This window comes from Dipteris shenzhenensis, chromosome 8, assembly GCF_047967505.1.
Source record: "Dipteris shenzhenensis isolate YYH24624 ecotype China chromosome 8, Dip_SZ_1.0, whole genome shotgun sequence".
In the NCBI taxonomy this organism is placed as follows: Eukaryota; Viridiplantae; Streptophyta; class Polypodiopsida; order Gleicheniales; family Dipteridaceae; genus Dipteris; species Dipteris shenzhenensis.
Genome location: NC_141603.1, coordinates 30,548,761 through 30,571,908, shown reverse-complemented (window position 1 = coordinate 30,571,908; position 23,148 = coordinate 30,548,761). Strand labels below are relative to the sequence as shown.

The 23,148-nt window shown below is 40.1% G+C and overlaps 2 protein-coding genes across 3 annotated transcripts; one reads left to right on the top strand and one right to left on the bottom strand.

Annotated features, from left to right (window-relative positions):
* Positions 1 to 855: 855 nt before the first annotated feature.
* LOC147899370 (disease resistance response protein 206-like) lies at positions 856 to 1,404 on the bottom strand. Its single transcript, XM_087377713.1, has one exon. The coding sequence runs from the start codon at positions 1,402 to 1,404 to the stop codon at positions 856 to 858; it is 549 nt and encodes a 182-aa protein (XP_087233839.1).
* Positions 1,405 to 13,151: 11,747 nt separating this feature from the next.
* On the top strand, positions 13,152 to 22,978 carry LOC147899369 (uncharacterized). 2 transcript variants are annotated; one of them, XM_087378545.1, is made up of 8 exons: positions 13,152 to 13,412; positions 13,742 to 13,986; positions 14,924 to 15,015; positions 15,468 to 15,582; positions 15,666 to 16,470; positions 16,616 to 16,781; positions 16,936 to 17,037; positions 22,673 to 22,978. In XM_087378545.1, exons 1-8 carry the CDS (start codon positions 13,269 to 13,271, stop codon positions 22,813 to 22,815), a joined length of 1,812 nt encoding a protein of 603 aa, XP_087234671.1. In that variant the 5' UTR covers positions 13,152 to 13,268; the 3' UTR covers positions 22,816 to 22,978. The 2 variants fall into 2 exon arrangements, with proteins under 2 accessions (XP_087234671.1, XP_087234670.1); XM_087378544.1 differs by having other exon boundaries at positions 16,930 to 17,037.
* The last annotated feature ends 170 nt before the right edge of the window (positions 22,979 to 23,148 follow it).

Below are 23,148 nucleotides of genomic sequence, written 5' to 3'. Positions count from 1 at the left end.
AGAGGTGCCTCACGAGGCAGTGCTACCAAGGTGGTTGGAGTTTATTGAGCTTACATAACATATGCTATTGCGACATCGATTACAAGTGGAGTTGTACTTTGAAGGCTGCAATCCCACATTAAAAGCCTGCAGTCCCACATTAAAAGGTGCTTGTTTTAACATACCTTTTTTTTGGATGGATGCAAGTGAGTGGAGCTCCTTTGATATCATGTGGTATTTGTGAATTATCTTCTTATAACAATCTTGGACCTTCTTCATTGAGCATGACATGTGCCCTCATCCTTTTATATGTCTTGTAAAGATTTGAATAGATAATGTTGGTTTTGTGTGGGAACAGATACACATGCGTTAAAGGAGAGAGAGAGAGAGACGGGGGGGGGGGGAGAAAAAGTGTTGGAATTTAGAGTGGAGAGTTGCACCAATGATAAAATTCAGTACTTTTACAAAACGAAAAATTCCTAATTTTGCTTCTTAACAGAACGGCAGACCTAGCCAAGAGCAGGCAAAAAAAGGAAAATAGGGGCAGGCCAAAAAAGGAAAATAAAGAAAATTACAATGCACCTACAAGTGCTTTATGAACTCAGAGTTCTTGCGTGAAATATATCCGAAGCATCCCTTTGAAGACGATGGACGATGTCGAAAAACCAAAGATTTGTGAAATTGCCACGAATGTTGGAGGAAACCCGCTCGCAGAAGCTGTAAGAAGCACAATTTTCTATCGCAGCAGCGGTAGATGTATCTATGCACGCGCCATCCAAGCAAATGATTTCCATCACAAACTGCGACAAAGTTGCAAGACCAGAAAAGGCTTTTGGACCTCCTCTTTGCATAATTGGGCAGACGATGGCACAATCTTTAGCGAGCATACGCTGGCCAGAAAATATCCAAATCAACTCGGTAAGTTAAGTTGAACGTCTGAACGTGAACTGGGGTCATGGTGGCAGTTCCGAGACTGAATTGGAAGCTACCGGTGCCAGCGACGACTGGAATAGGAAGCGGTTCGAGCGCTCCGTTTGGGCCCATGAAGGAAAGTGAGCCAGAGTAGTCACTGGTGTTAAGAGTGATGGTGAAGGAGCTGAAAAAGGTGAGGCCATCAAAGGAGGCAGCGATGGCGGTTCCGATGAAAGAGCCGATCTGGGGAGAGTCAAGGTCGGGAAGCAAGGTGAGAGGGTCATTGTAACAGAAGAGGGTACCGAAGGGAGAGGTGGTAGGGGTGTCGATACCGGGAAGGCCATGGAGGATAATGAAGTCGGTATAATTTAAGGCGTCGTGGAAGTAGAATTGAAGGTGTTTATGGGTGAGGCGACCAGAGAAGAAACTATTGGCGAGGAAGGCAATGAGAAGGAGAGGGAGGGAACTGAGAGCCAGGCGAGAATTCAGAATGGTGCTAGATTTCTCTGCCATGGCAAACGAGAATTCTATTGCAATAGCCACACCGTCATCCCATTTATCTATCTATATATCACCTTTGGCAGCTCCTTTGGACAGATTCCATAGTCATTTAGATACCCTTGCTCTTTGTCACCTCGTTCGCATACATGATTCTCTCCTCCTCGCTCTCTATTCTCTCCCCATGTGCTTACACGATTGCCTATTTCCTATCACGAAGTCAAACCTTACCCAAAAAACAAAACAACACTCTTCATATCATTCCATCCGCCTCCCCACTAGGCTCCTCCATATGTTAAGAAAGGGTGTTTGACTCTCTTGAGTGGCCATTCGTTTTTTTGCCTTGCCACGTCTCATGGGGAAGCCTCATTGACGGCGGCCTAGCTTGAGAAGTGAAAGTAATTTCCGGTGTTTTTTTAATCCACTCCCCCAATTTCCACGTGATCTCCACCTCCACGTCCCAGCTTAGTATTTCACTCCCTAGTTTTTCTCTCTCAACTATTGGTGGACTGCCAACTTACCATTTCACCCATAGGGCAGGCCATTTGAATGACAAAAATCATTCAACTTGTTTTGTAAGGGGTTTCTCTTCGGGAGTTCCCCCTCTTGTTTTGCAATATAAGTCACCTTTTTTTATTTAAAAAAAGAAAAAACGAAGGAAAAAAGAAAGGGTTGTGTTTATTATTGAATGGTTACACCAATATGTGTATTGCATTCCCATAAGTGGGTTTTCGATAAATGTATTTATCCAAATATGATCCAAGGTGGAACCGTGAATTGTATTAGATTCACATATTAGTTGTTTCATGTTATAGAGTTCCATGAATATGAGGAGTTTGTCCATGTTGGTTATTCTCATTTTGTAGTCAATGTTAAAGTCTCCTAAGATATATGTGGGAATGTTTGTATTGAAATTGTTTAGTATGCATTCTAGTGAGTGGATTAGACTATATGATTTTGTTGTTGGTGGCTTATATAAATGTGTTATGGCTATGTTATGAGAGGTTTAACGTTGGAAAACTATTAGAAGGCATTGGAGTCCATCAGTCAAGTAATATTCTTTATTTATTAAATTTAGTTTGTTTTTGTAATAAGTTGAAATTCCAATGCCCATTGTCTCGATAACATGTTTGAAGTATGGAATATGAGGGTTATGACAAGATGTGGGGTGTGTTTCTTGTAGGCAAAATATTTGTGAGACAAGAATGTTGGCATCACAAAGTATGTCTTCTTTGTGTTTATCAAATGTTCTTGTGTTTAAGGATAGTAGAATTGGCAAGTTAGTGTATTGTTGACTGAGGTTCACGTAGTCAAATTTCTATGTGCGTGTAGTTTTCAAGCACTCAATTTCTTATAGCACAGTCATGTTAACTTTGATGTGTTTCATATCTAAAGTGTGCCACATGAAGAGGTTAGATGGATCTCGCACACGCGAGAGTGCAGTGTAAGCAAGGCCATGTGATTTTATGTTGGTAGGATCGAACGCCAAGGTGTCCATGGAAAGACCTTGTGAACAATGAATTGTTCAAGCATTTGCTGGTTATATCGGGAATTGATGCCTACAAACTGTAAATTTTAGAAAGTTGCTTCCTATTTGGTGCATTTCAATGAATATGGTAGCAACTTTCTAGCACTTAAGTGAAACTTGTTATGAAGAATTAACACAAGTTGGCTTTCATGTTCTTTACTCCAAGGCATGCATGCTCGTTTACGTGGAATTTCAAACAATGGGAAAATTTGCATTGGTATGGTAGTTTCATCAAGCAAAATTGTGTGCAATCCAATATTGTCGGTAGCGAACATGGAAGCTTTTGTATGCATGTGTAGGAGTTTTGCAAATCAATTTGAATGAGCAATGTAAACGCTCAGAGAAGTTAGTCAAACAACTATATAATAAAGATCTTGAGCTTGAAAGAGTGGTAGCCATTCTCTTAACTTCTTTGGCATGAGCAACATCATTATTCCAATCAATGTCAACATTGCGAAGAACGTTCCAAGGTGAGTTGATAAAGGTTGCATTTACTTGAATGCATTGAGTAATGATTTCTAGCAAAGATGAATATGATTGTGAAGGAATACGCTCGATTATACATTTTATAATGTTTGTATTATGAGCGTGCCGTTGTAGGAAAGCAAAGTTAGAAGCAAGGTCAATTACATTAAGATAGTCAAGAAGTTGTTTTTCAAAAGAGATGTCCATATTTTTTGTAACAATGAATAAAAGAGAAATGGGTTTTTTGTTCAAAGAAGCCAAAGCAGTGATGTCTTTCAAAGCACTTTTTTTGTCAATATAAAAGCATTACAAATGCCTTATTACAATCAAACATTTCCCTCAAAACCTATGACATGGCCGAAACTATTCACAGTGATAGTGCCACTACACTTAATGCAATGAAGCATTGAGCACACATGAAGAACAGTTTAAACTATGAAGATCCAAGAAAAGGGCCTCCAATGGTAGAATATTGTCTACATGATACCCACACAAGTGGATGGCAACATTGTCATGTACACGCTGCACTATCTTGCTTATCAAGCTACGTGTTAGGAATAATGGGTCGCAAGTGTAGCAATAATGATCTCGGCTCATGCTCCTACTAGTGCAATCACCATAGGAGTACTCCACAAGCTAAGAGTTGAGGTTCGTGAATTGGAGCACTCTGCTAACCTGCAAAATAATTTATATGACAATATCAGGCTCAAAATTCAATGGTCAACTATAGAGGCATAAGTTCAGGAATTACCATACGACCATATTGAAGATTTCCCACTTGGGTGACAAAAACTTGTGTAAGCTCTTCTTTTTCTAGTCCCTCTGGAGTGTCCGCCAAAATTGTGAAGTTGAACACACACAAGGTATTTCTCATGGACATGTAGGAGACATTCTTTAGTGTGTACATCACAATGCCTTCCTCATTGTATTCTTAGACTAGGTGTGCAAAGAGGCCCTTGTGCTAGTTCACAAAACTGAGCTGCAAATTTGAGAGCTTTAATATATAATTTAAAACAAACAAAATGTTTTAATGTGTTAGAAATTGCTCTTAAAGGATTTTACATACGTCAACACGATCTTCATTTCTTGGCCGTCCACAATAATTAGTTGGCCTGTCGCTCCTCCATCCATGTCAACTTTAATGACAACAAATGATATAGTGCCCATTGCCATATTGAGGTGCTTCAAGGACCTACAATTCTTTGCCACATAAGACACATATGTTGCAAGCTTGTGGTCATTCAATAGAGTGATAGTTCCTTCAAATGGTTCCCCTTTGAGTACACTTGTTGTGGCATCAAGGTTAATGGAGTACTGACAAGTACCTCCTTCGATGGCATATCTCTTTATCACTATAGGCCCTTCTATCCTATAGAAGGAATCTACTTCCAACTTGTCTTTGTATTAATCTACAAAAGAATGAGGCACAACAAATGTGATGGTATTGCACTTGTGCCTATTGAAATCAGCTCTGAGTACAACTACATAGTCAAGATCTTTAGCTTTGTAGGTCCCATACTTAACCAAGAGTTTCCCTTTGAATGCAAATCTATGGCTGATACAATTCGTGAGGTTCCATATATACAGCAATGTGAGTGAGTTGGGATCTTTTAGGTTGTACTTATTCGTAGGATCTTTTAGGTTGTGCTTATTCATAGGAACTATGGCTTGGAGGTTTCCTTCATCATTGGCCATAGGCAAACTTTTTTGACCTTCTTCATTCAATGAGTTACCTTCATCTTCACAAGTTTTGATAGGCGTTGCAGACAATTCGCTACCTGCAAATACTTGTGGAGCTTAGGTAAGACATTGAGTGTTCTTTTGAAGTTGTAATATTCCTAATTAATAGGAAAAAAATTGTTCTTATGTTAAGTGTTATAGAGACGACATGTGCTTAAAAGAAAGTCATGTTTTGATAATTCATTGCATTTGAATCATTCTATATCTTGCATGGAGTTTATGTTTTTGGAAAAGTAAATGACAATGCACTCTATTCAATGATGCATGTGCTTTGCAAGCCCATGCAAGGTTTCACACACAACATAGTGTAAAAGAAAATCATTAAAAGTTAACTAACTTCAATATCGAAGCAAGTCAATCAATGAGACATATCTTCTTGGGTCTATCAAAGAACAATTAATAACAATGACAAAGTAGCTCACTAGCAATATTGAGATGCAAGAGAATTTCTTGCAAGAGAAGTCATCCTAAGCTCTAAGTGTTACAAAATAAGAAGCCTTATATTCCATGGTAATATCATCATGGTTCCCAATTGTTCATCAAATCTATCACACAGTAGGCAAAAAAAGAAGTTTCCTGGATCTGGAAATTAGATTTCTGGCAGCCTATGCATTTTGTTTGTAATCACTAGTTCACTCAATCCCGTTAATGTTAGAACAATGAAAGTACAGAAAGGAAGACATGCTCACACATGGCAACGGAGGCAGAAGAAAAATTCAAAAGCAGCTAATATAATTTAGTAGAACACCCATAGACGCGCACACAGATGTGTTCTCTTAACTTTTAAAAAAACTTACAAGCACGTCTATTTGCATGTCTATTAGCTCATCTATAGACGTGCATCTATATAACAGAAAAACACTCATATAGATGTGCCTATAGATGCGGTATTAGATGTTATGTGGAAATTTTAAAAAAATAGAAAGACACGTTCATAGACGCGTTTATAGATGCTCTGCATATATTTTTTAATTTTAAAAGAAGAATTTTGTGTGGTTGAACATAATGCTGTGTATGTTGTGTATGCTTGAACATAATGCTATGTATGTTGTGTATGTTGTGTGGTTCCAAGAATCCCATTTCCACAGTGTGCAATTCAATTCTTACAATCAACCGCATTTTAATTAGCATGGTTGGCATTTTAATTAGCACGATTCCAAGTAGGTCTATAGCCAATGATTACAATTCCAAATAAAACATTACAACTCCAAAATGTTTAGTTCACAAGGCATTCATGATAGAACATTGCACAAGGAAATTGAAAGCCAAAAAAACAAAAGGAGTGTATATTAATTCATAGCCCAAAAATTGCTTCTATGTACATATATCATGAAGCCAAGCCACATCCTGTGGCTTCCAAGTACAAAAAATAAGAGGAGTGTATATACAAGAGAGGCACGAAGCCAAGTGCATGGCTTCAAGTACAAAAAGTAGTAGCTAGCACTACTTCTATGACTAATCTAAGTCATCCACATCCTCGCTCCCTTCTTCACTCCCTTCTTCGTCACCTTCTTCCTCTTCAATATCCTCACCTTCTTCCTCCTAATCAACCCCAAGGGCCTATAAATGAGGGACAACATGTATCATGGTATGAAAAATCAAATCTTTATTTAGAATATTGACATTATTTAAGTACTTTCAAATACCTGGGTGGGTGCTAAGCAAAAGAAAAATTCCAATGTAAGTACCAGGGAACAGACAATGATTTAGTACCAGATGAAGTAATACATAAACAAACTGACGTTAAACTATCACATCATCCAACAATCATTTGGCATTTTAGATACCAACTATGAGATTCACAAGGAGCCAACACAAACAAGTAAAGAGAAGCTAAATCCAATTTACTATGCTCCTTAGGAATCATCTAGAGACAAAGATATCATTCTATTGCAAATATTGTAAGTGCAATAATAGGTGCAGATTCTCCGATTCAAGTAGAAGACACTCATGAGAATCAAATAGAATCCCAAAGGACATGCAATCACAAATCGTATTAACCTTTACTGTATGCCACTTTCACAGTAGCTTGGAAGGCCTTTTGCAACAATGACTTCTTGGCTGATTTGTTAATAGTAGATTATCTCACCAAGTGCCCATCTTTTGGAGCTTTTCCAAAGGTTGATGCCAACATAGGATTCAAAGGAGATGCAATGCATCCAATAGCTAATGCAATGTTCACTTTGCCTGAGGTAGCACCATCTACATGCACAAAAGACTGAACAATGAACAACCGCTTTAGTATTATGCAATCAAAATATTCTCAAGCAAAGAAAATCCTATGATTAGCATAGACTCACCAGACAAATTTCTTGTTTCATCTTCCCCTTCATTTGCACTCTTCTTTTCATAAACAATCAATTAATTATGAAGGCACAAGAAGAATTGAAAGATTGAAAGATGAAGTTGTAGATGGAGGAATTGATTGGGAGTGTACCCTTGCCAAAAGTGTTGCTTTCTATGTCCATTGCTTCAGATAAATACTTCTTCTGAGCCATAGCGACACAAAATGAGAAAATAGATGGACTACACAGACGAAACAATACCTGCATGGTCTTATAGCTCATGGTGCATGCACTTGAGCTAAGACCTTGTCGTAGGAAATCTCTCCCGTGAATAAAGAAATACCTTCAGGTCCACAAGAGTCCACTATACCATGAATCGCAGGAATAATTGTGAGGGTAGATAGCCATTGAAGGAGCTCATCGCACCCAAAAATAGTGATGCAGAAGAGGAATTCCTAGAGCCTTAAACTAGCTATTAAACCTTCTTGGAATCCCCAATACAAAAATGCCACATGGAAGTCACATAAAAATCTTAAAAAAATCATTTTACATTTGCAAAGCACCTAATCATTCCTATAACCTTCTGAGAGGATAGGCAAAAAATAACATGAGTGGAGTCAACTCTTAGGTCACCAAATTTTCAGCTTGGCCACAAATAATATGAGTACAAATGGCAATATGAACAACGTAGAAAATAGGATCCAAGTTTCATGTGATGGCCTGACATTAGGATCCCTATCAGCGAAAGGATTATGTGCAATCTCACCATCCCAATAATTTAATGAGATATACTAGATATGGATTAATCATATGATCAAAATATCCATGAGTCTCATTCCTCAAATTGTTGCCTAGATAATTGTGTGTATTGATGTTGTAGAAGGCATACCTAGTGATAACAATGCCCACAATTGTGTTGTCATGTGCCTATGGATGCACCTAGAGGAGTGTTACAAGTTAGAAAAAGCCTCTTGAGTGGTGAATCTAGAACAAGATTATCTATTTCAAAGGTGAATGACCTTGATCATCTCATAAGATTGCTCTTTACATTAATCATAATCTCATAGTATATTTGCCAATTCTTGTCATTAGCCTCCCTTCTGAGCCATTTATTCAAGTGGATCTATGAAATCAAGGTAGCTTTGAAGAGCACTATATCCACCCTAGATGGCATTTCAGCCTTTAAATGAGTGATTGCAATGTATCATCCCTCCTTGATTCATATCAACTCCATTGCCTATGTATACAAGTAGTCTCGCAGCTTGCTTTTTGCATGTTTTTCCTCCACCTTCTTGTAAACAACATCTCTTGGGTGATGAAATAGTCTAGGGACTTTTTGGGATCCTTTTTTGGGTTGATCCTATATACAAAATAGAGCCAATGATTATAGCATCAACTAAATCGTTGCAAAGATGGGATGCTTTATATGTCACAATTTTGGAGAAAGAGGGCATTTAAAGATTTAGTGTGATAGTGTGCATTGTGCAACTTCCTCACGTGCACACCATCAATCTATGTCCTACTATTCATCAAAAGAAAAGGAGGGAAATTTGCACTATTGAGATTCCTTGTGGCTAATTCATAAGAATAACATGCATAGAATCAATAACAAGGAAGAAAATATTAATGAGTTGGTACAAGGATTGTAGAGTTATTGCTCAAATGGCCTTGGTCTTGGTGTGTGTGGCCCTATTTCAAGCTTGCATATTGCAAACTTGCTTGGCTTGATTATGTTTTCATTGATCTTGAATTCATGTGTATAAAGACTTGTAAGCTTTATATTTCCATGCATTAATGCTTAAGGTTCACAATGGTGGCAACTCAGAGAGTAACATCCCCATTAAGCACCCTATGGATAAGAAGGATGGTCCGGTTCAAGAGATTTTGGAGGAAGATATGCATGGTGCACATCACCGTAAAAGAGGCCTGGTGGAGGAAAGCCCTCCGCATGCCAAGTTGCTTGGTTAGTCAAATTTGAATGTGCCTAATCCTAAAACATTTTCAAAATGCCTCAAGGATGTAGCAAGAAGCATGGGGAGTGGCAAAGAAAACAAGTTTAACTTGCCAATTGATATTACCTCAATGATGCATACTAAACTAAATGTCAAGACAGTCTCGGTACTGTCCTGGAATATCCATGGGTGTTGTGATGCCTCGAAGTAGAAAGAAATTGTCTCTATGTTAGCGAAGCCTAGGGTTGATGCTGTGATGCTTCAAAAATGTAAGTGTGGTCAAAATGAGCCATTCTAGTTCATCGTGTGGAAGATGGGATGACAGATCACATCCGAGTAGGACGACGTCACAAGCAGAGCACGATGCCTGGGATGAACTATGCCTTTATCGTGGATTAGTGGACTTCCTACAAATCAATCCGAAAGGGATAGGAGGGTTATCCTTGAGTAATAGGAGAAAAGGAGAGGAATTTTGAGCAGGCAAGCTAGATAGAATGTATGTCTTGCGTGATGGATGGTGGTTACATGCTCCAATGAAAGGTGAGTACATCCTCGGTACTAGTATCTCAGACCATGCTCCACTCCTCTGGTCTTTTGGGACATCTATCAAGATGGAAAGGTCCTACGACCTTCCTTTTAAGCTCAATACTAGGCTTCTAGCCTCTAAGGATTTTTGTGTAGAGATAAGGGTAGAGTGGTAGCGTATAAGTAGCCAATATGGGGATCCTTGCTTAAGGTGGGATCATTCCATTCGCACCATTGTGTCGCTAGCTAAGCATTGGGTTAGAGATGTTTAGGCGAAGAGATGGAGGATGAATGATCTCATAAATATCAAAGTTGGTCTCAGGAAAAGAGTGTGTGAAATGCCCGATGATTTCACTTCGAGCACATTGCTTTCTGAGGTTGAGGAAGAAATCCATAGAAGGCAACTTGAGTTATGGCCTATTGTAAGGAGAATCAGGTCAGTGTGGACACTCTTAAGAGGATAATATCAGTCTTCTATCAAGCATCAAGGTCAGTCTGTAGCAACTGCCAAAAATCATTTGCCATTAGGTCATCATCGGTTACCATACTTGATTGGTTGAAGGAAATGCCAGTGCAGTGGATCCATCATAGATCACTTAGGAGCCCCTCTTGGGCTGAATGTTTAAGCAAGAAGCTTGTTTGATTGGTTTAAAGATAAAATAATCGTGACATTGAGGGCTTGGTGCAACCTTCCTTTAGGCTGGAATAAGGAAGAACTGGTTCTTCTTCATTTCCTGTAATGAACTCCCAATAGCCTTTTCCCATAAGAAAATTCATCATTCTAAACTTCCATGCTTGGAAGTCGTTCTTGTCAAGCTTTTCAGTGACAATCTGTGAAAGAGAATCAAATGCCATTATAGAACACTGCAAAATATTCTGTGATTGCAAAAAACACAGCTTCTGCCTCACACGAGCAAATCTGCAAAACTGACGAAGTGGTATTTGACCACATAGTCACTTCCCAGTGATGATTTTGCATCAACAGGCAATAAGGATGATTCTGTAACTCCCAGTATCTCTGCGCACAGGCATAAGATACAATTTCTGCGGCAACTTTTTAAGGGTTGTGTTTCTTACACTTTCTCAATAATAGGAGACATCAAGCAATTATTAAAAGCTGTAAACTGATATGGTTAAGCATAGATATGGTAGCTCAACAGGTATTCTTATTCCCATCCATGGTTTGGATTTCTTGTTTATGCATTTCTCATTCTTAACAAGATAGCTTTGCTGAAAATTGGAATTAAAAAGTAAGCTTTGTGTGAGAAAACGTTGAAGGTAAACTATTTTATTAGTTGGTCGAGTACAATGGCATTGTGTGTGCGATGATGTGGCACTAAGTGCTTCACATGGGATTTGAACCCATGTTTTGTCTTTTTGCAAAATTATTAAGCCACCTCCAAGCCAATTGAATTTTGATGAAATTATAGGCAAAGTTAGCAATTTATTGTCATAATTGTGAAGATTGGAGAGGCCATAACCTTCGATAGGAGATGAATTTCAAAATGTTGTAAAAAGGAGAAGTTTTCATTTTCTCGAGTTCTACAAGCCAAGATAGGTAATTATTGGGTGTTGTGGGAGAGATTTGTTGCGTATTCTGCTTGACAACTCAAGAAATAGCCTTTTGTAAGTTAATCTTATTTGGAGCTGGAGACATTTGGCCAACAAATTGCATCGAGGCTAAAGGAAGGAGAGTCTATCATTGGTTTATTGAGAAGGTTCATCTTAGAAAACTGTTAGAAAATTAATGGAGGGGAAAATGGAGACCGTAGATCTTAACAGATAATGAAACTTATGGCGTGCTCCGAGATGGTGGCATGGAAGATTAAAGAGATTTGGGGCAAGGGCATGCCAAGAAAATTTAGTTTTCTCCTTTGGAAAGTGTTAAATAAGTGGCTGCCAGTTAGAGCCAACCTGGCAAGGAAATTTCTTGCTAATCCCCTTTCCACGTTATGTGGTAGTAAAGAGGAATATATTTTGCATTTATTCTAGAACTGTCCAGTCTCGATGCAGTTATGGCTAAAGATTGGGTTGGCTGTAAGGAAGACACGTCTTATATCAAATTTGCAGTTAGGAACTAACTCGAAATTAGCAATCCTCAGGGACTCTTACAGAGTCCATTCAAAGAATGCTGGCCGTTTTTGAGAGGTGCAAACTGCTACACCATCTGGATTGTTAGGAATCAAATAGCATTTTGGGATAATCCTGGCCTTAGTAGTAAAGAGCCTTTGGCTTTCTTTTTTGCCAAATCAGTCATTCTCGACACAGCCAAGATTGTAGAAGTCTCCATCATCTGGTTAGCCAATATCTCATGGATATTGGACTTTTTCTCTAGTAGGAGCGTAAGTACACTGTCATAGCGCATGCCTAAGGCTATTGCCTACATTGTTGGCCACATTTGTAAGGGTCTTTTGGGATTGACCCCCCACTCGTTTGTAATATACTCGGTAGTTTGATTAAAAAAATAAAATAAAATCAAATTGCATTATGCTAAATGCAAATTGATATGAACCCAAGGAAGGGCACGTTCCTTTGGAGAGGAAGTATGCCAACTCTCCCCCCACACCAATGCATGGTTATGTGGTATGCAAAGTATCATGTGCAGAATACAAAGTGCTATGTGTTGAATGCAAAGTGCTATGTGCCAAATTCAAATTGTTATGTGCCAAATTCAAATTGTTATGTGCTAAATTCAATTTTGTAAAAATAGAACTTGTAGTTATATGCTAAACTTGCAAAGTTAAATAAAATTGTCAATATAGCTACTTGACCGGATCTAGTTTTTTTGACGTGACCTGTGTGGGAAGAAGGGGATAGTAAAGGCATCGACTCGGGACTTCATGATCGCCTGTTGCCCTTTTGTTTCACATTTTTTCCTTCTTTTTCTCTTCCTGCTAGCTATTTTTTTTGAGACTTCTTCTTGAGAGCAAGCCATTGGTATGCAAATTCAACGTGTTCTTGGGGTGAAATCCTTCATTAAACACACACACACACACACTTATTATTTTGGGTTGAAATCCATTACAAGAGAGAGAGACACACACACTGTCTTTACTTGGCCAGCACTAGAGCGTTTTATGAAACTCTAAAATCCTACGAAGCCATGTGGCACATTCAAAGCGTTTTATGAAACTCTAAAATCCTACGAAACCATGTGGTACATTCTAAGCGGGTAGATGAAGTGGCCTATGATTAACTACTTAAATAGAAAGTGGGAAAGAATTCTAGTTTGTAGCTTTGGAAAGACTATACTTTGTACGTTAGAAATGGAGGACGTTAAAAAGTTCAAAAACACAAGAAGAAAATCTCTTCTTATGTTCTTCGAAGTTCGTCGTCTTCACCAATTGCAAATTTGCTTGTTCTGAGCTCTGTCTGTGACTGGCTATGGCGATCGCTGTGCCTTCCGCTTCCTCTCCTCCCCCTTCCCCCGCTCCCTTCCCCTTCGATCATACCTTCCCCATCCTTCACCACCACAGCAACATCATCGACCTCGATTTCCACGACGTCCATCGCTTATTATCCCTTGAGGTACCCTCCTTGAGGCATCGCAGAGCATCTCAACGGTGAAGAATGCTGCTGCCTTTGCGCTTGTCTCAGCACTATTGTAGCTCGGGCATTCGTGCGACTCCAATCTCTTTTGAGTTGTCAACAAAGATTTCGTGCTGGAATTCCATGCGCTCTAAGATACATTTGGATTCCGGAACTTGACGCGGGCTTAAACATTTGAAATGCACGTGAATTTCGCTTCCGCTCTCCATCGCTGTGCTAACCAAGTTTTACCGTGCGGAAGATATTGCTAATCCTTTTTTTTTGCCTTCCGTGCTCCATCATTTGCTAAAGTATTAGCTGTTTCGTAGACATCCAACGATAACTTGCTCAAGGGCACGAACCAATCCTTGGCAACATATAGCAAGCGGAAGGACGGAAAAGTTGAGAAAGAAGGACAGAAAACATCAGATAAACCACATCTGTTGACTCGAAGGGAATGCCCGGATGGAAAGGAAAATGCGATTTCCGGGAAGATTTCTCGAAGGCACGGATCCCTGAGGCGGGAAGGGAGTCACCGGATTACCTCTCATCGTCCTTTCAAAGTAGATCTCAGGTACAATGTTTGGCACTTCGTTCCATATCGGGCTTTGCACTGGCACTCACATGGATTGTGGTATCGGATATATTAGATATTCGAGATTCAAGTACAGAGAACATCGAAGGAAATAGAGAATTCTTTTTGGACCAAAATTTTAAATAAATTAGACGCTGACAGTATTCTTTTTGAGCTACAAAACGAGCCTTTCAAGAGCGCACGAGAAAGTGGCTAACGACTACGGGTAGGCCTCTCATTTTCCTGTAGGTAAACTTTTGTAGTGGTACAGCTATCGGGTTGTTTATGACATACCTGCAAGGATAAAAAGACGTATAAATCATGAGCATCATTTGCTGCCGACTACTCCCACTCCGTCCTCATCGACCATCCGTAGTCTGAAGATTGGGCAGTGTGTTGCATTTATACACCACCAGTCCACCTTAGGTACAGAAACCTATCATGATAAGTAAAACGGAAATAACGTCTCCTTGTCATCATAGGCCTGCCGCCTGATAATCTATCTTGGAGCGTGTTCTTTGTAGGACATGGACTACTTGGACAGCTCCAATTTTAAAAAATTTGTCAATTGAACAATACATAGTCTCCCTCTAATCGATAGGAAAACCAAATTAGGAACCAGTATCAGTTTTTCATTCGCATGCAGTCGTCCTCAATGCCTTGTTCACCGAGTTTTTTGGATTATACAACTCTGTAAATCATTATCTGCAGTTAAATTTCACAGAAATTCAGAACATTACAAAGGCACACACATCCAAGCAAAGGAACGTTTCAAACACTTAAGGAATTTTGCACACTATAAAGGCGTGTCATGTAAGCAAGCCTGAAATCGTTAGTATATGATCTGATGTTACTCTGTTCTGATATGTTGTATGCGGCTGCTTGTTCTCATTGTATCTACAGCTTCTCACGTCTAGGGTTTTGTTAATTTCCTCAGAAGTTTTGGATCGATGAGCGAAGGTATGTTGGGAGACTTGCAAATTCCCCATGATGTCCATGCATTTTGGGAAGCTGAAGATGAAAGAGAAGGTGAATATTTTCCTTCTTTTATAACATGGAAGGAGATGCAATTTATCTTACTAGACATTACAGCAGAATTGTCATCCCTAGTCTAAGTTGTATCCATACGGGCCTCCATTTAGGCAGTGAATTATCTCTAGTACGTGAATCATCAGGATCAATGTGGCTTTCTGAGACACAAAGATGTTTGTCAATAGATCTATTTGCTAAGCATGTTTTAGATAGCCTTCAAGTCTGCAGTTCAGGAGGGCAAGATACGTATTAAGGCGTGTACTGCTTTGGGGTTTTAGGGGTTGCGTGGATTACGATCTTGAACCAAACATGCATAAAATTGTCTGTATGATAGAGACAGACATTTTTTGTGCAAGTGGAATGTATTATTTTGCTATGAAGAAAATATCTCAGAAAATGTGCCCAATGCTCTGAAGTTGATGTGTTGGAATTTATTTTGAGGGATGCAGCCTCAGAAGCTATCATGCGCAAAATCAGGGGAGAAGATGAATCCTGTAGTCAACAATCTGTGTCTGGAAACTCAAGATCACGTCGGCAATGTGCTCGTCGTGCAGGAAGCCAAAGGTGGTATACGGTTTCAGTGATATTTAAGCGATTCTGCATCAAACATGCAAAGAAACCTGATCAGTGAGCTATCTACTTTGCAGGAAAACAAGATCCAGGTGTATTACTCTTGAGCTTCCCTCATATGTGAATCAGGTGCAATCACTTGATGAGGAGCAGCTTGAAGAGGAAGAGGATACAAATGTGGAGTCCTGTACTTTTGTTAGAAGTTCAGAGTTTACAGAAGGAAGAGTTCGTGACATGCCTCATCAGGAGTCCCAACATATTCATTCACAGTTTATTCACTCCAATTCCGTGAGATCAGACACTTTGCATCAAGATGGGACTGGCAAACTGTTAGATCATGTGGATAACACACCTGACATGCTGATTACGATGTCTGAGGGGGGGTCTCCCGTTTCACCTACTAAAGATAATGGCCAGTGCATATGCAATCCGACAGACATGATTGCTTCCAACAGTGGGCCAAGTGGAGATTTGAAAGAAGTGCCAGAAATATTGCAGGATTCTGACAATGTGGTCACAGTCAAAGATCACGTTTTTTTGTGTGTAGACAGCTCTGCAGCTGATGAAAAGGCAGGACATATCAGCGATACAGCTGAGGTTAACCTTGAGGATGGTATGAAACTCACACCTTATGATAAAAGTGCAGCACTCAAGAGAACCCCTTACAGTTCCCCAACCCCACCTTCAAACCCTCTGGCAGCACCTAGCTTTGAAAGGGATGTGATCATGGAAGGTAATGGCAAGCGGAAGCTCAATTTTGACAATACAATGGGCTGTGCAATTTTAGAACCGTTGGCTGCATCAACAGCCAGTATAGAAAACGTTTCACCTTGCCTTCAGAAGTCATCTGCAAGCCCAGTGAACCCAGTAAAAGCAGTTCAGGTGGACATTCTAGACTTGAGATCAAAGAGGTGGCCTGTGTATTGTAGCACAAATGGCTGAAAATGACTTGTGAATTCAAAACACTCTTTTCTTGAATTGTTTTTGTTTTTATTGACTTGAGCAAACATAATGTTTATGATGACAGGGAAAGAGTCCACTGCTGTTGAGGGAAGAAACAAATTCTGTTTCTTTTAATGAAGCATGGAAAGTTACCAACGATAACATGGATCAGAACACACAATCAAGGAAGCTTCAAAGCAAAAACAGTTTGAGGAGGACGAAGGCCATGAAGACACGAAGTAGCCTTGCAGGTTTTCACTCAGACAAAACCCTTTGCTTTGAATTTTCTCGCCATCTTGCTGACCACTTTTGAACGTCTTGGAGTGTAGCTTAGTGCATATGCTGACTGCATAAGATGCATTGAAAGTGAAGAAAAGCAAATTTTAAATTATTTGGCAGGTTCAGGGACAGTATGGAAAAATGGAGCAAGGTGCAGCACCAGAATAAAATCAAGGCCGCTGGAGTTTTGGAGGGGCGAAAAGTTCTTGTATGGCCGAGTACATCAAAGTATGCATACGACACCTGTTTTTGTTAGTTAATTTATTAGTTGGGTTGTCAACCGCATTTTTTCAAGTGCTGATTCATTCCCAAGGCAAAGCTAAAGTGGTTATTAAGATCCAGACATAGTTATTTCTTGGAAGGGTCCAAAATTTGGCTTTGACCATTTTTGAGAGCTGTTTGGATGGATTGTGTGTGGATATGTGTATATGGGAGAGCATATATTTGTAGTATGGTCTATACCCACTGGTGGGTGCTGTAACATCGCTGAGGATGTCAGTCCCTGCCATACTTAATGAAGTTTATAGTTTTTAACCTTGCGGGTGGCTGTTATAAGGTTACAACTTTTTTGTTTTCAAAGTTTGTTGTAGAGGATGAGTTAAGGCATGCTGAATATGATTGATGGTTTTTCCTTAATGACTTCTCCACCCTTATAATCATGAAATTTCTTGCTCCCTTTTGAAAATTGATATTCAATGCGGAGGATATTCTTGTGAGACAAAAGCAAGACCATTTGAAGGGTCATTTGATCATACCTCTTTAAAACCGTAAACCAATTGACAACATTTTTCGTTTCTCTTCCATCAATATGAAAATCTGCTGGCATAGGGCCTCAATCACCTCCGTATATGATCATAATTTAATCAAGTACAGAGGATTATCGAGCAGTGCCAATGCCCTGGATACCCAAGCTACGGGATCCTGTCATACAGGATGTGCTTCCTGCATAACAAAGGTAGGTTCATTGTGTTTTGATCCGAATGCACTATCTTGGCAATCTACCACGAGGGTCACCTTCTTCCATGAGAGATAGAGCGGAGGGAGAGGAAAATGCTGAGAGTAAGCAGAAATAGGAATGTTTTCAATGCAGCGGGAGAGAATGACGAGGAACATGACCCATGATGGTGGAGACAGCTCAAAGTACCAAGCCAAAGGGGAGGGCAGTTGATGAGTCAGGAAAAGGGAGAGTAGGGGATTGGAGAGTAGGGAGAGCGCCTTGAGGAAAGCTAACTGAGAGGGTTCTGCGAGGGAATTGAAAACTTGGCGAAGCTTGTCATGAGAGGGCAAGAATTGTAGAGTTGTTTCTCTTATCACCCCCCATTGGATATACAGGCCTATATCGTCCATAGACTTGATCTTCCTTATTCATCACAGATTGCTCTCTTTTACTTATGCTATTGTATCAGGCTCCTGCAATACCTCCTTTACCCTCCTTCCACCTTCAAGCTGCATGCACATCCCCTTCCTGCTCCCACCATCTTCAACCTGCATGCATATCCTTCCGGACCAGGCACACACACTACCACTCCACCAAGCTAATGCCGTAAGGGAGGAGGAAACCTTTGCCCAGAAGGCCAGCGTGTGCCTTACACACTGTGTGCGCAATTCACAACTGTGAGATTGGAAATTTAGGATTGTGTATAATTTGCACTTCATGTGTGGACTACACACGCAACGAAAATCACTGCTTTGAAAAGTTTCAGCTAGCAATCGGTAGTAAGATTATTCCAATGCTTCAACATGTTTCTCCTCAACCATTAAATTCAGCCATTCAGTAAAATCTCGAGTCACCCCAAGGTGGGGAAGTTTACCTAGTCTACGCCAATACTGTTGCAGAGCCATCAGCTAGCAACCACATTACGAGAGGATCACAATATAGAACTTTTCCCAAGAAGTTTGCTCCCCAGCAAGCATCTATACCGGCTCAATAAGGCCATGGAGGAGTTTGAGATACATTTGGAGGAGTTGCTTCCAGCAAGCTTCATCAAGCCAAAGAATTTCCCATATGCAACCATAGTCCCTTTTCGTCAAGAAAACCGACAATATAGCCAAGATGTGTCTATTTCAAGGAGTGAAGATGAAAAATCAGCCTATCCGTTTTACTCTAGAAGCATTTACAAACTTTGATTTATTAAGGAAGCAACAACCACAATCTCATGCTTGGCCTTGGCTAAGTGAAATCTATCTTTTCATGTATAAGACCGATACTAGTGACTATGCTATTAGTACTAGAGCAGCACAATGATCCCACAGGGTTCAAAGGACAAGTTAATACCAACCTAAACCGAGTATTATGTATATGATAAAGGACTTTTTGTGATTATTCACGCCCTTAAAACTTGGAAGCATTTTTTTGTTTGTGCACGAGTTCATAGTTAGAACCCTATCACCAGGTATTTCGGTGGCTTCAAACCATGCTACTTGCTCAATGGTCGGATAGACAAGGTCAATGGAGCCAAATGTTCTAGCGATTCGAGGAATGATTACGTACCTCCCAAGAGCAGAGAAGAAGGTTGGAGATGCTCTTAGTCAAACTGGCATAGTAACTGCGAGTTGATTTTTCAAGAGTCCATGATTCCCAAATAAAGAGCCAATATCACGACTCCAAAGTTCAAGAAGTATTGGGCACAAGGTGATGTTGGATGACCAGCCCAATAATAATGCCTTACATGATGGGTGGTTATTCTACGAAGTCCCCCACATGTCCTTAGACATATGTAGATGCCCTTCAAGCAATTCTAGAGCTAGAAGCCTAAGGGAAGGTCCATCAAGCTGCTTAACTAGCAAAAAGTTTAAAGGAAGCACTGATCATGAAGTGTGGAAGATCATGACAATGTTGAGCGAGGATCAGAAGGCAAATCAGAGGTTTTGTGGGTGACAAGGATAGAAATAAAGTACAAACCTTTGTTAACAAAGTACCATCTACATTGTACTTGACTTTGTAAACCCTCTTGTTGGCATTTTCCTTATTTCTTGGTGGCAAGTTGCATAAATCCCCAAGTGTTTTTGTACAAAGCATCCACTTCTTCATTCATTGCAGTTTTGTCATTCTGCCTTGTCAATGACATTCTCAAAGTACCCTAGCTCTTTTATAGTCATCAAGATAGTCGTAAGAGCATAGTTTGTACTTTCAACTTGAATTGCTTTGCCTTTCTGAACATATGTCAATTCGGGTGGTGGTCTCCATTCCCTTGTAGACCATCTGACTTACTGGGATCTTTTAGTGATTCTTCTATTAGTGCTCATCACGTAAAGCACGTAAGGCTACTAGGTGGAGCAACGTAGTCTCATCCTACATCGCCTTGAGTGAAAAGTGCCATTTCTAGACATCCAATGATGGTGTGGGTGTTTGTCTTGTAGGCGTTAGATTACATAGGAGAGCATGTACCGTAAATGGTTTTGGTCGTACTTTAGCGTCCTGTCTTGTTCTTGACAGAGTTGACCACAACATTCATATGTTTTGTGTTGCAGCGTTAATATTTGATCTAACCAGGTTGACATTGCTAATAATTCTTGGGTAATCTGGGATTGTGATTGTTGATTTCCAATTGGAGTTGACTACAGCATTTGTGTGGTTAGTGTTACAGTGATGATATTTGACTGAACCATCGTTGATAAAGCCAAAATTTGTGTATGCACGTGTGTGTCTGTGTGGTTAATCTTGCAAGCTTTTATTTAAGAGGAGGGAACTACTATCAGTGTTACAGCATCAAAAAGAAAATCCTAATGCATTCAACCATCCTCTCTAGAACGAGATGGAGCAAAGTATTCTGAGCAGACATTTAAGCGGTTCTAAGAAGATGATCTGGTGTCTCCCCAGTCACTTGAGTATGCTTTCCTCTGAGCCCATCACTCAACTGTATATAGACGTGATATGATCTTAGCCCAACTCTGATCATGGGTTACAGCTGACACATGGTGAAAGGTCCACTCATTCCAGGCTGACTGCATAGATGAGGACAGTGTGCATCCATCTCCCAACAACAGTTTCATGTTACAGGAGGTTGGTCTTCCCCGCCCAGGTGCTAGTAACACCTTGATAATTGCTGCCACACACTTTTGGCGAGTGGGCACACCCACATCACATGCATAAGACTCTTTGCGGCCTTGCACATATGTCACACGATATAGCCAATAATTGTTGGGTAATCTGTGATATGGGATCGTCGATCTCCATTTTTGGAGTCGTCATGCTCCATGTCCTTTTCCTAAATATAAGAAGAACATAAGGTGAGTTTTGGAAATAAGAAACACTGATCTTTAATAAGATGGCCCCTACTAAGGCGTGTGCACCCCCCAACCCGCCGCGAAACTCCCCGCACGCACTCCTTCCCCCCCCCAGCCATTGTGTGGTTTCCCCTGCTCACTCCTTGATGAGTTTACGCCCATGGTCTAGACCAGGGGCGTTGGTTAAGGGATGGAGGTTTTATAGCTCAATGTCAATGCCCAGGGATACTGCTGCTTTGGGAGATTTCGCTAGAATCTCTTGAAATGTCAGTGGCTCCTTGCTCTAGTCGAGCATAGCTGAGAGCATAGAATTTTTGTTTGGAGCTTCATTCGCTTTTTGTTAGATTCTTTGGGAGCACTCACTCATTGAGCACAATGGCTTCATCTATATAGATTGACAACAAGTTCGAGGTAGCATTCTTGGTCTTGTTCAAGAACAGACTGTCTGCTTCTGGTACACTATAGTTGTAAGTGGCACTTCAAAGGTTCGACGGCGGTGCTTCTCTTGTTTTGAGGCTGCATTCAAGCTTGTTGACAACAACAATTCTTAAACGTTCCATCCATCTTGTTTGATAATGACAACACTTCGACACTGCATTCAAACTTGTTTGATAGAGACATCTATTAATAGGCACAAAATGACTTATTCCAGCCCACCACAGGTTGTTAGTAAGAGCAAACTCTATTCAAGCTCGTTCGTTATAGGAAGAGCAGTTCATAACCGCAACAACAGACACTTTTTCCCACTGTAAGTTAACATTAATAGCGATAGCTCCTCCATAGGTTTTGTTAATGCTCTATTTGAATTACTTCTTATTAGGTTCGTATATTTGAATTACTTCTTATTAGGTTCGTTTGTCTTGTTGATTCCATCAACAGATAGCTCAGAGTTGGCGCTGGCATATTTGATATTCAGGCCTCTACTTATTTTGTTTAAGTGCCATCAGTGGTTTGGTGGTGTGGTTGTTTGGAGATGGAGCACGGTTGCCGTTTAATTTTACAAATGAAACCAGAACTCTGGCAAGACACAAAATGAGACCCTCTTCTTGACCTGCAAAATTGTAGCATGCTTGTTCTTGATATCATTTAAATCACACAAGCATTCTGGTAAAGCCTTGACAAAAGTCTCTTCCACTCGAAGTGGAAGTTGCCATTTTGTATTGAGATTTCATATCCAAGTGTTGATGGTGAGGGATGTCAGAGGGAGAGGTTACATGGTGAGGTAAAATAACAAGTCAGATTCACTATGTTTATCTAAGTTTGCATGTCATTGTAATACAACATTGCTGTTTAAAATATGGATGCTGGAAGGGTTTTGAAGCCTCTGAATAAACGTATCTAGTGTCTGTCTTGAGGATGAATGCTGTACTTTGTGGACCTGGAGTACAGGGAATGTTGTGTGAGTGATGCTGAGCACCTGGCCTCTACTTTCTGTCTGGGCATTTTAAAAATACCATGACTGTTGAAGTTCATATGATATGCTGCTGCTTGTCCAATTTTTCCAAAAGGGGTCCCATTCTAGGTGAGAGCAACTGTCAATGGAAAAGGGCCTGTCAAAGATTCAATGTAAGCTATGTACCTTGTCACTAGAGTTCATAATTACTCTGACATTGCTTTGTATCTATAATTGACGCAGGCTTAACCACAGTAATTGGCATCAAATACTGTTCACCTACGCCATGTAGGCCCAAGCGCAGAGCTGCTGTACGTGCCAAGTTTAAGGTGGAATCATTTGTATCAGAAAAGTACGCTGATTATGTACGGTTTGCGGCGCTTTGAAGTCAGGTGATGGCACTTAACCCCTGAAGACAAACCGAGGATAGATTAAATGATTATTCTGCCTCTGGTTGTATGATAGGTTTACACTGTAACGTACAAAATGCAATTTATCCAGAAAACAGATGGAAATTACACAATATTCAGCTCGGATATTTGAAGCATAAGTGGATATATTGGTCTTGGATGTCGTCTTTGCAACTGCCTTTGCATCTCCTAGAGCAATTATTTTGAGTAGGATATATTTGAATAAGATAGCCTTCATGTTGATTCCAATAAAGTCGCTAGGCCTGCAAGCACGTGAAAGTTGCACATGTCTTTATCTAATAATAAATT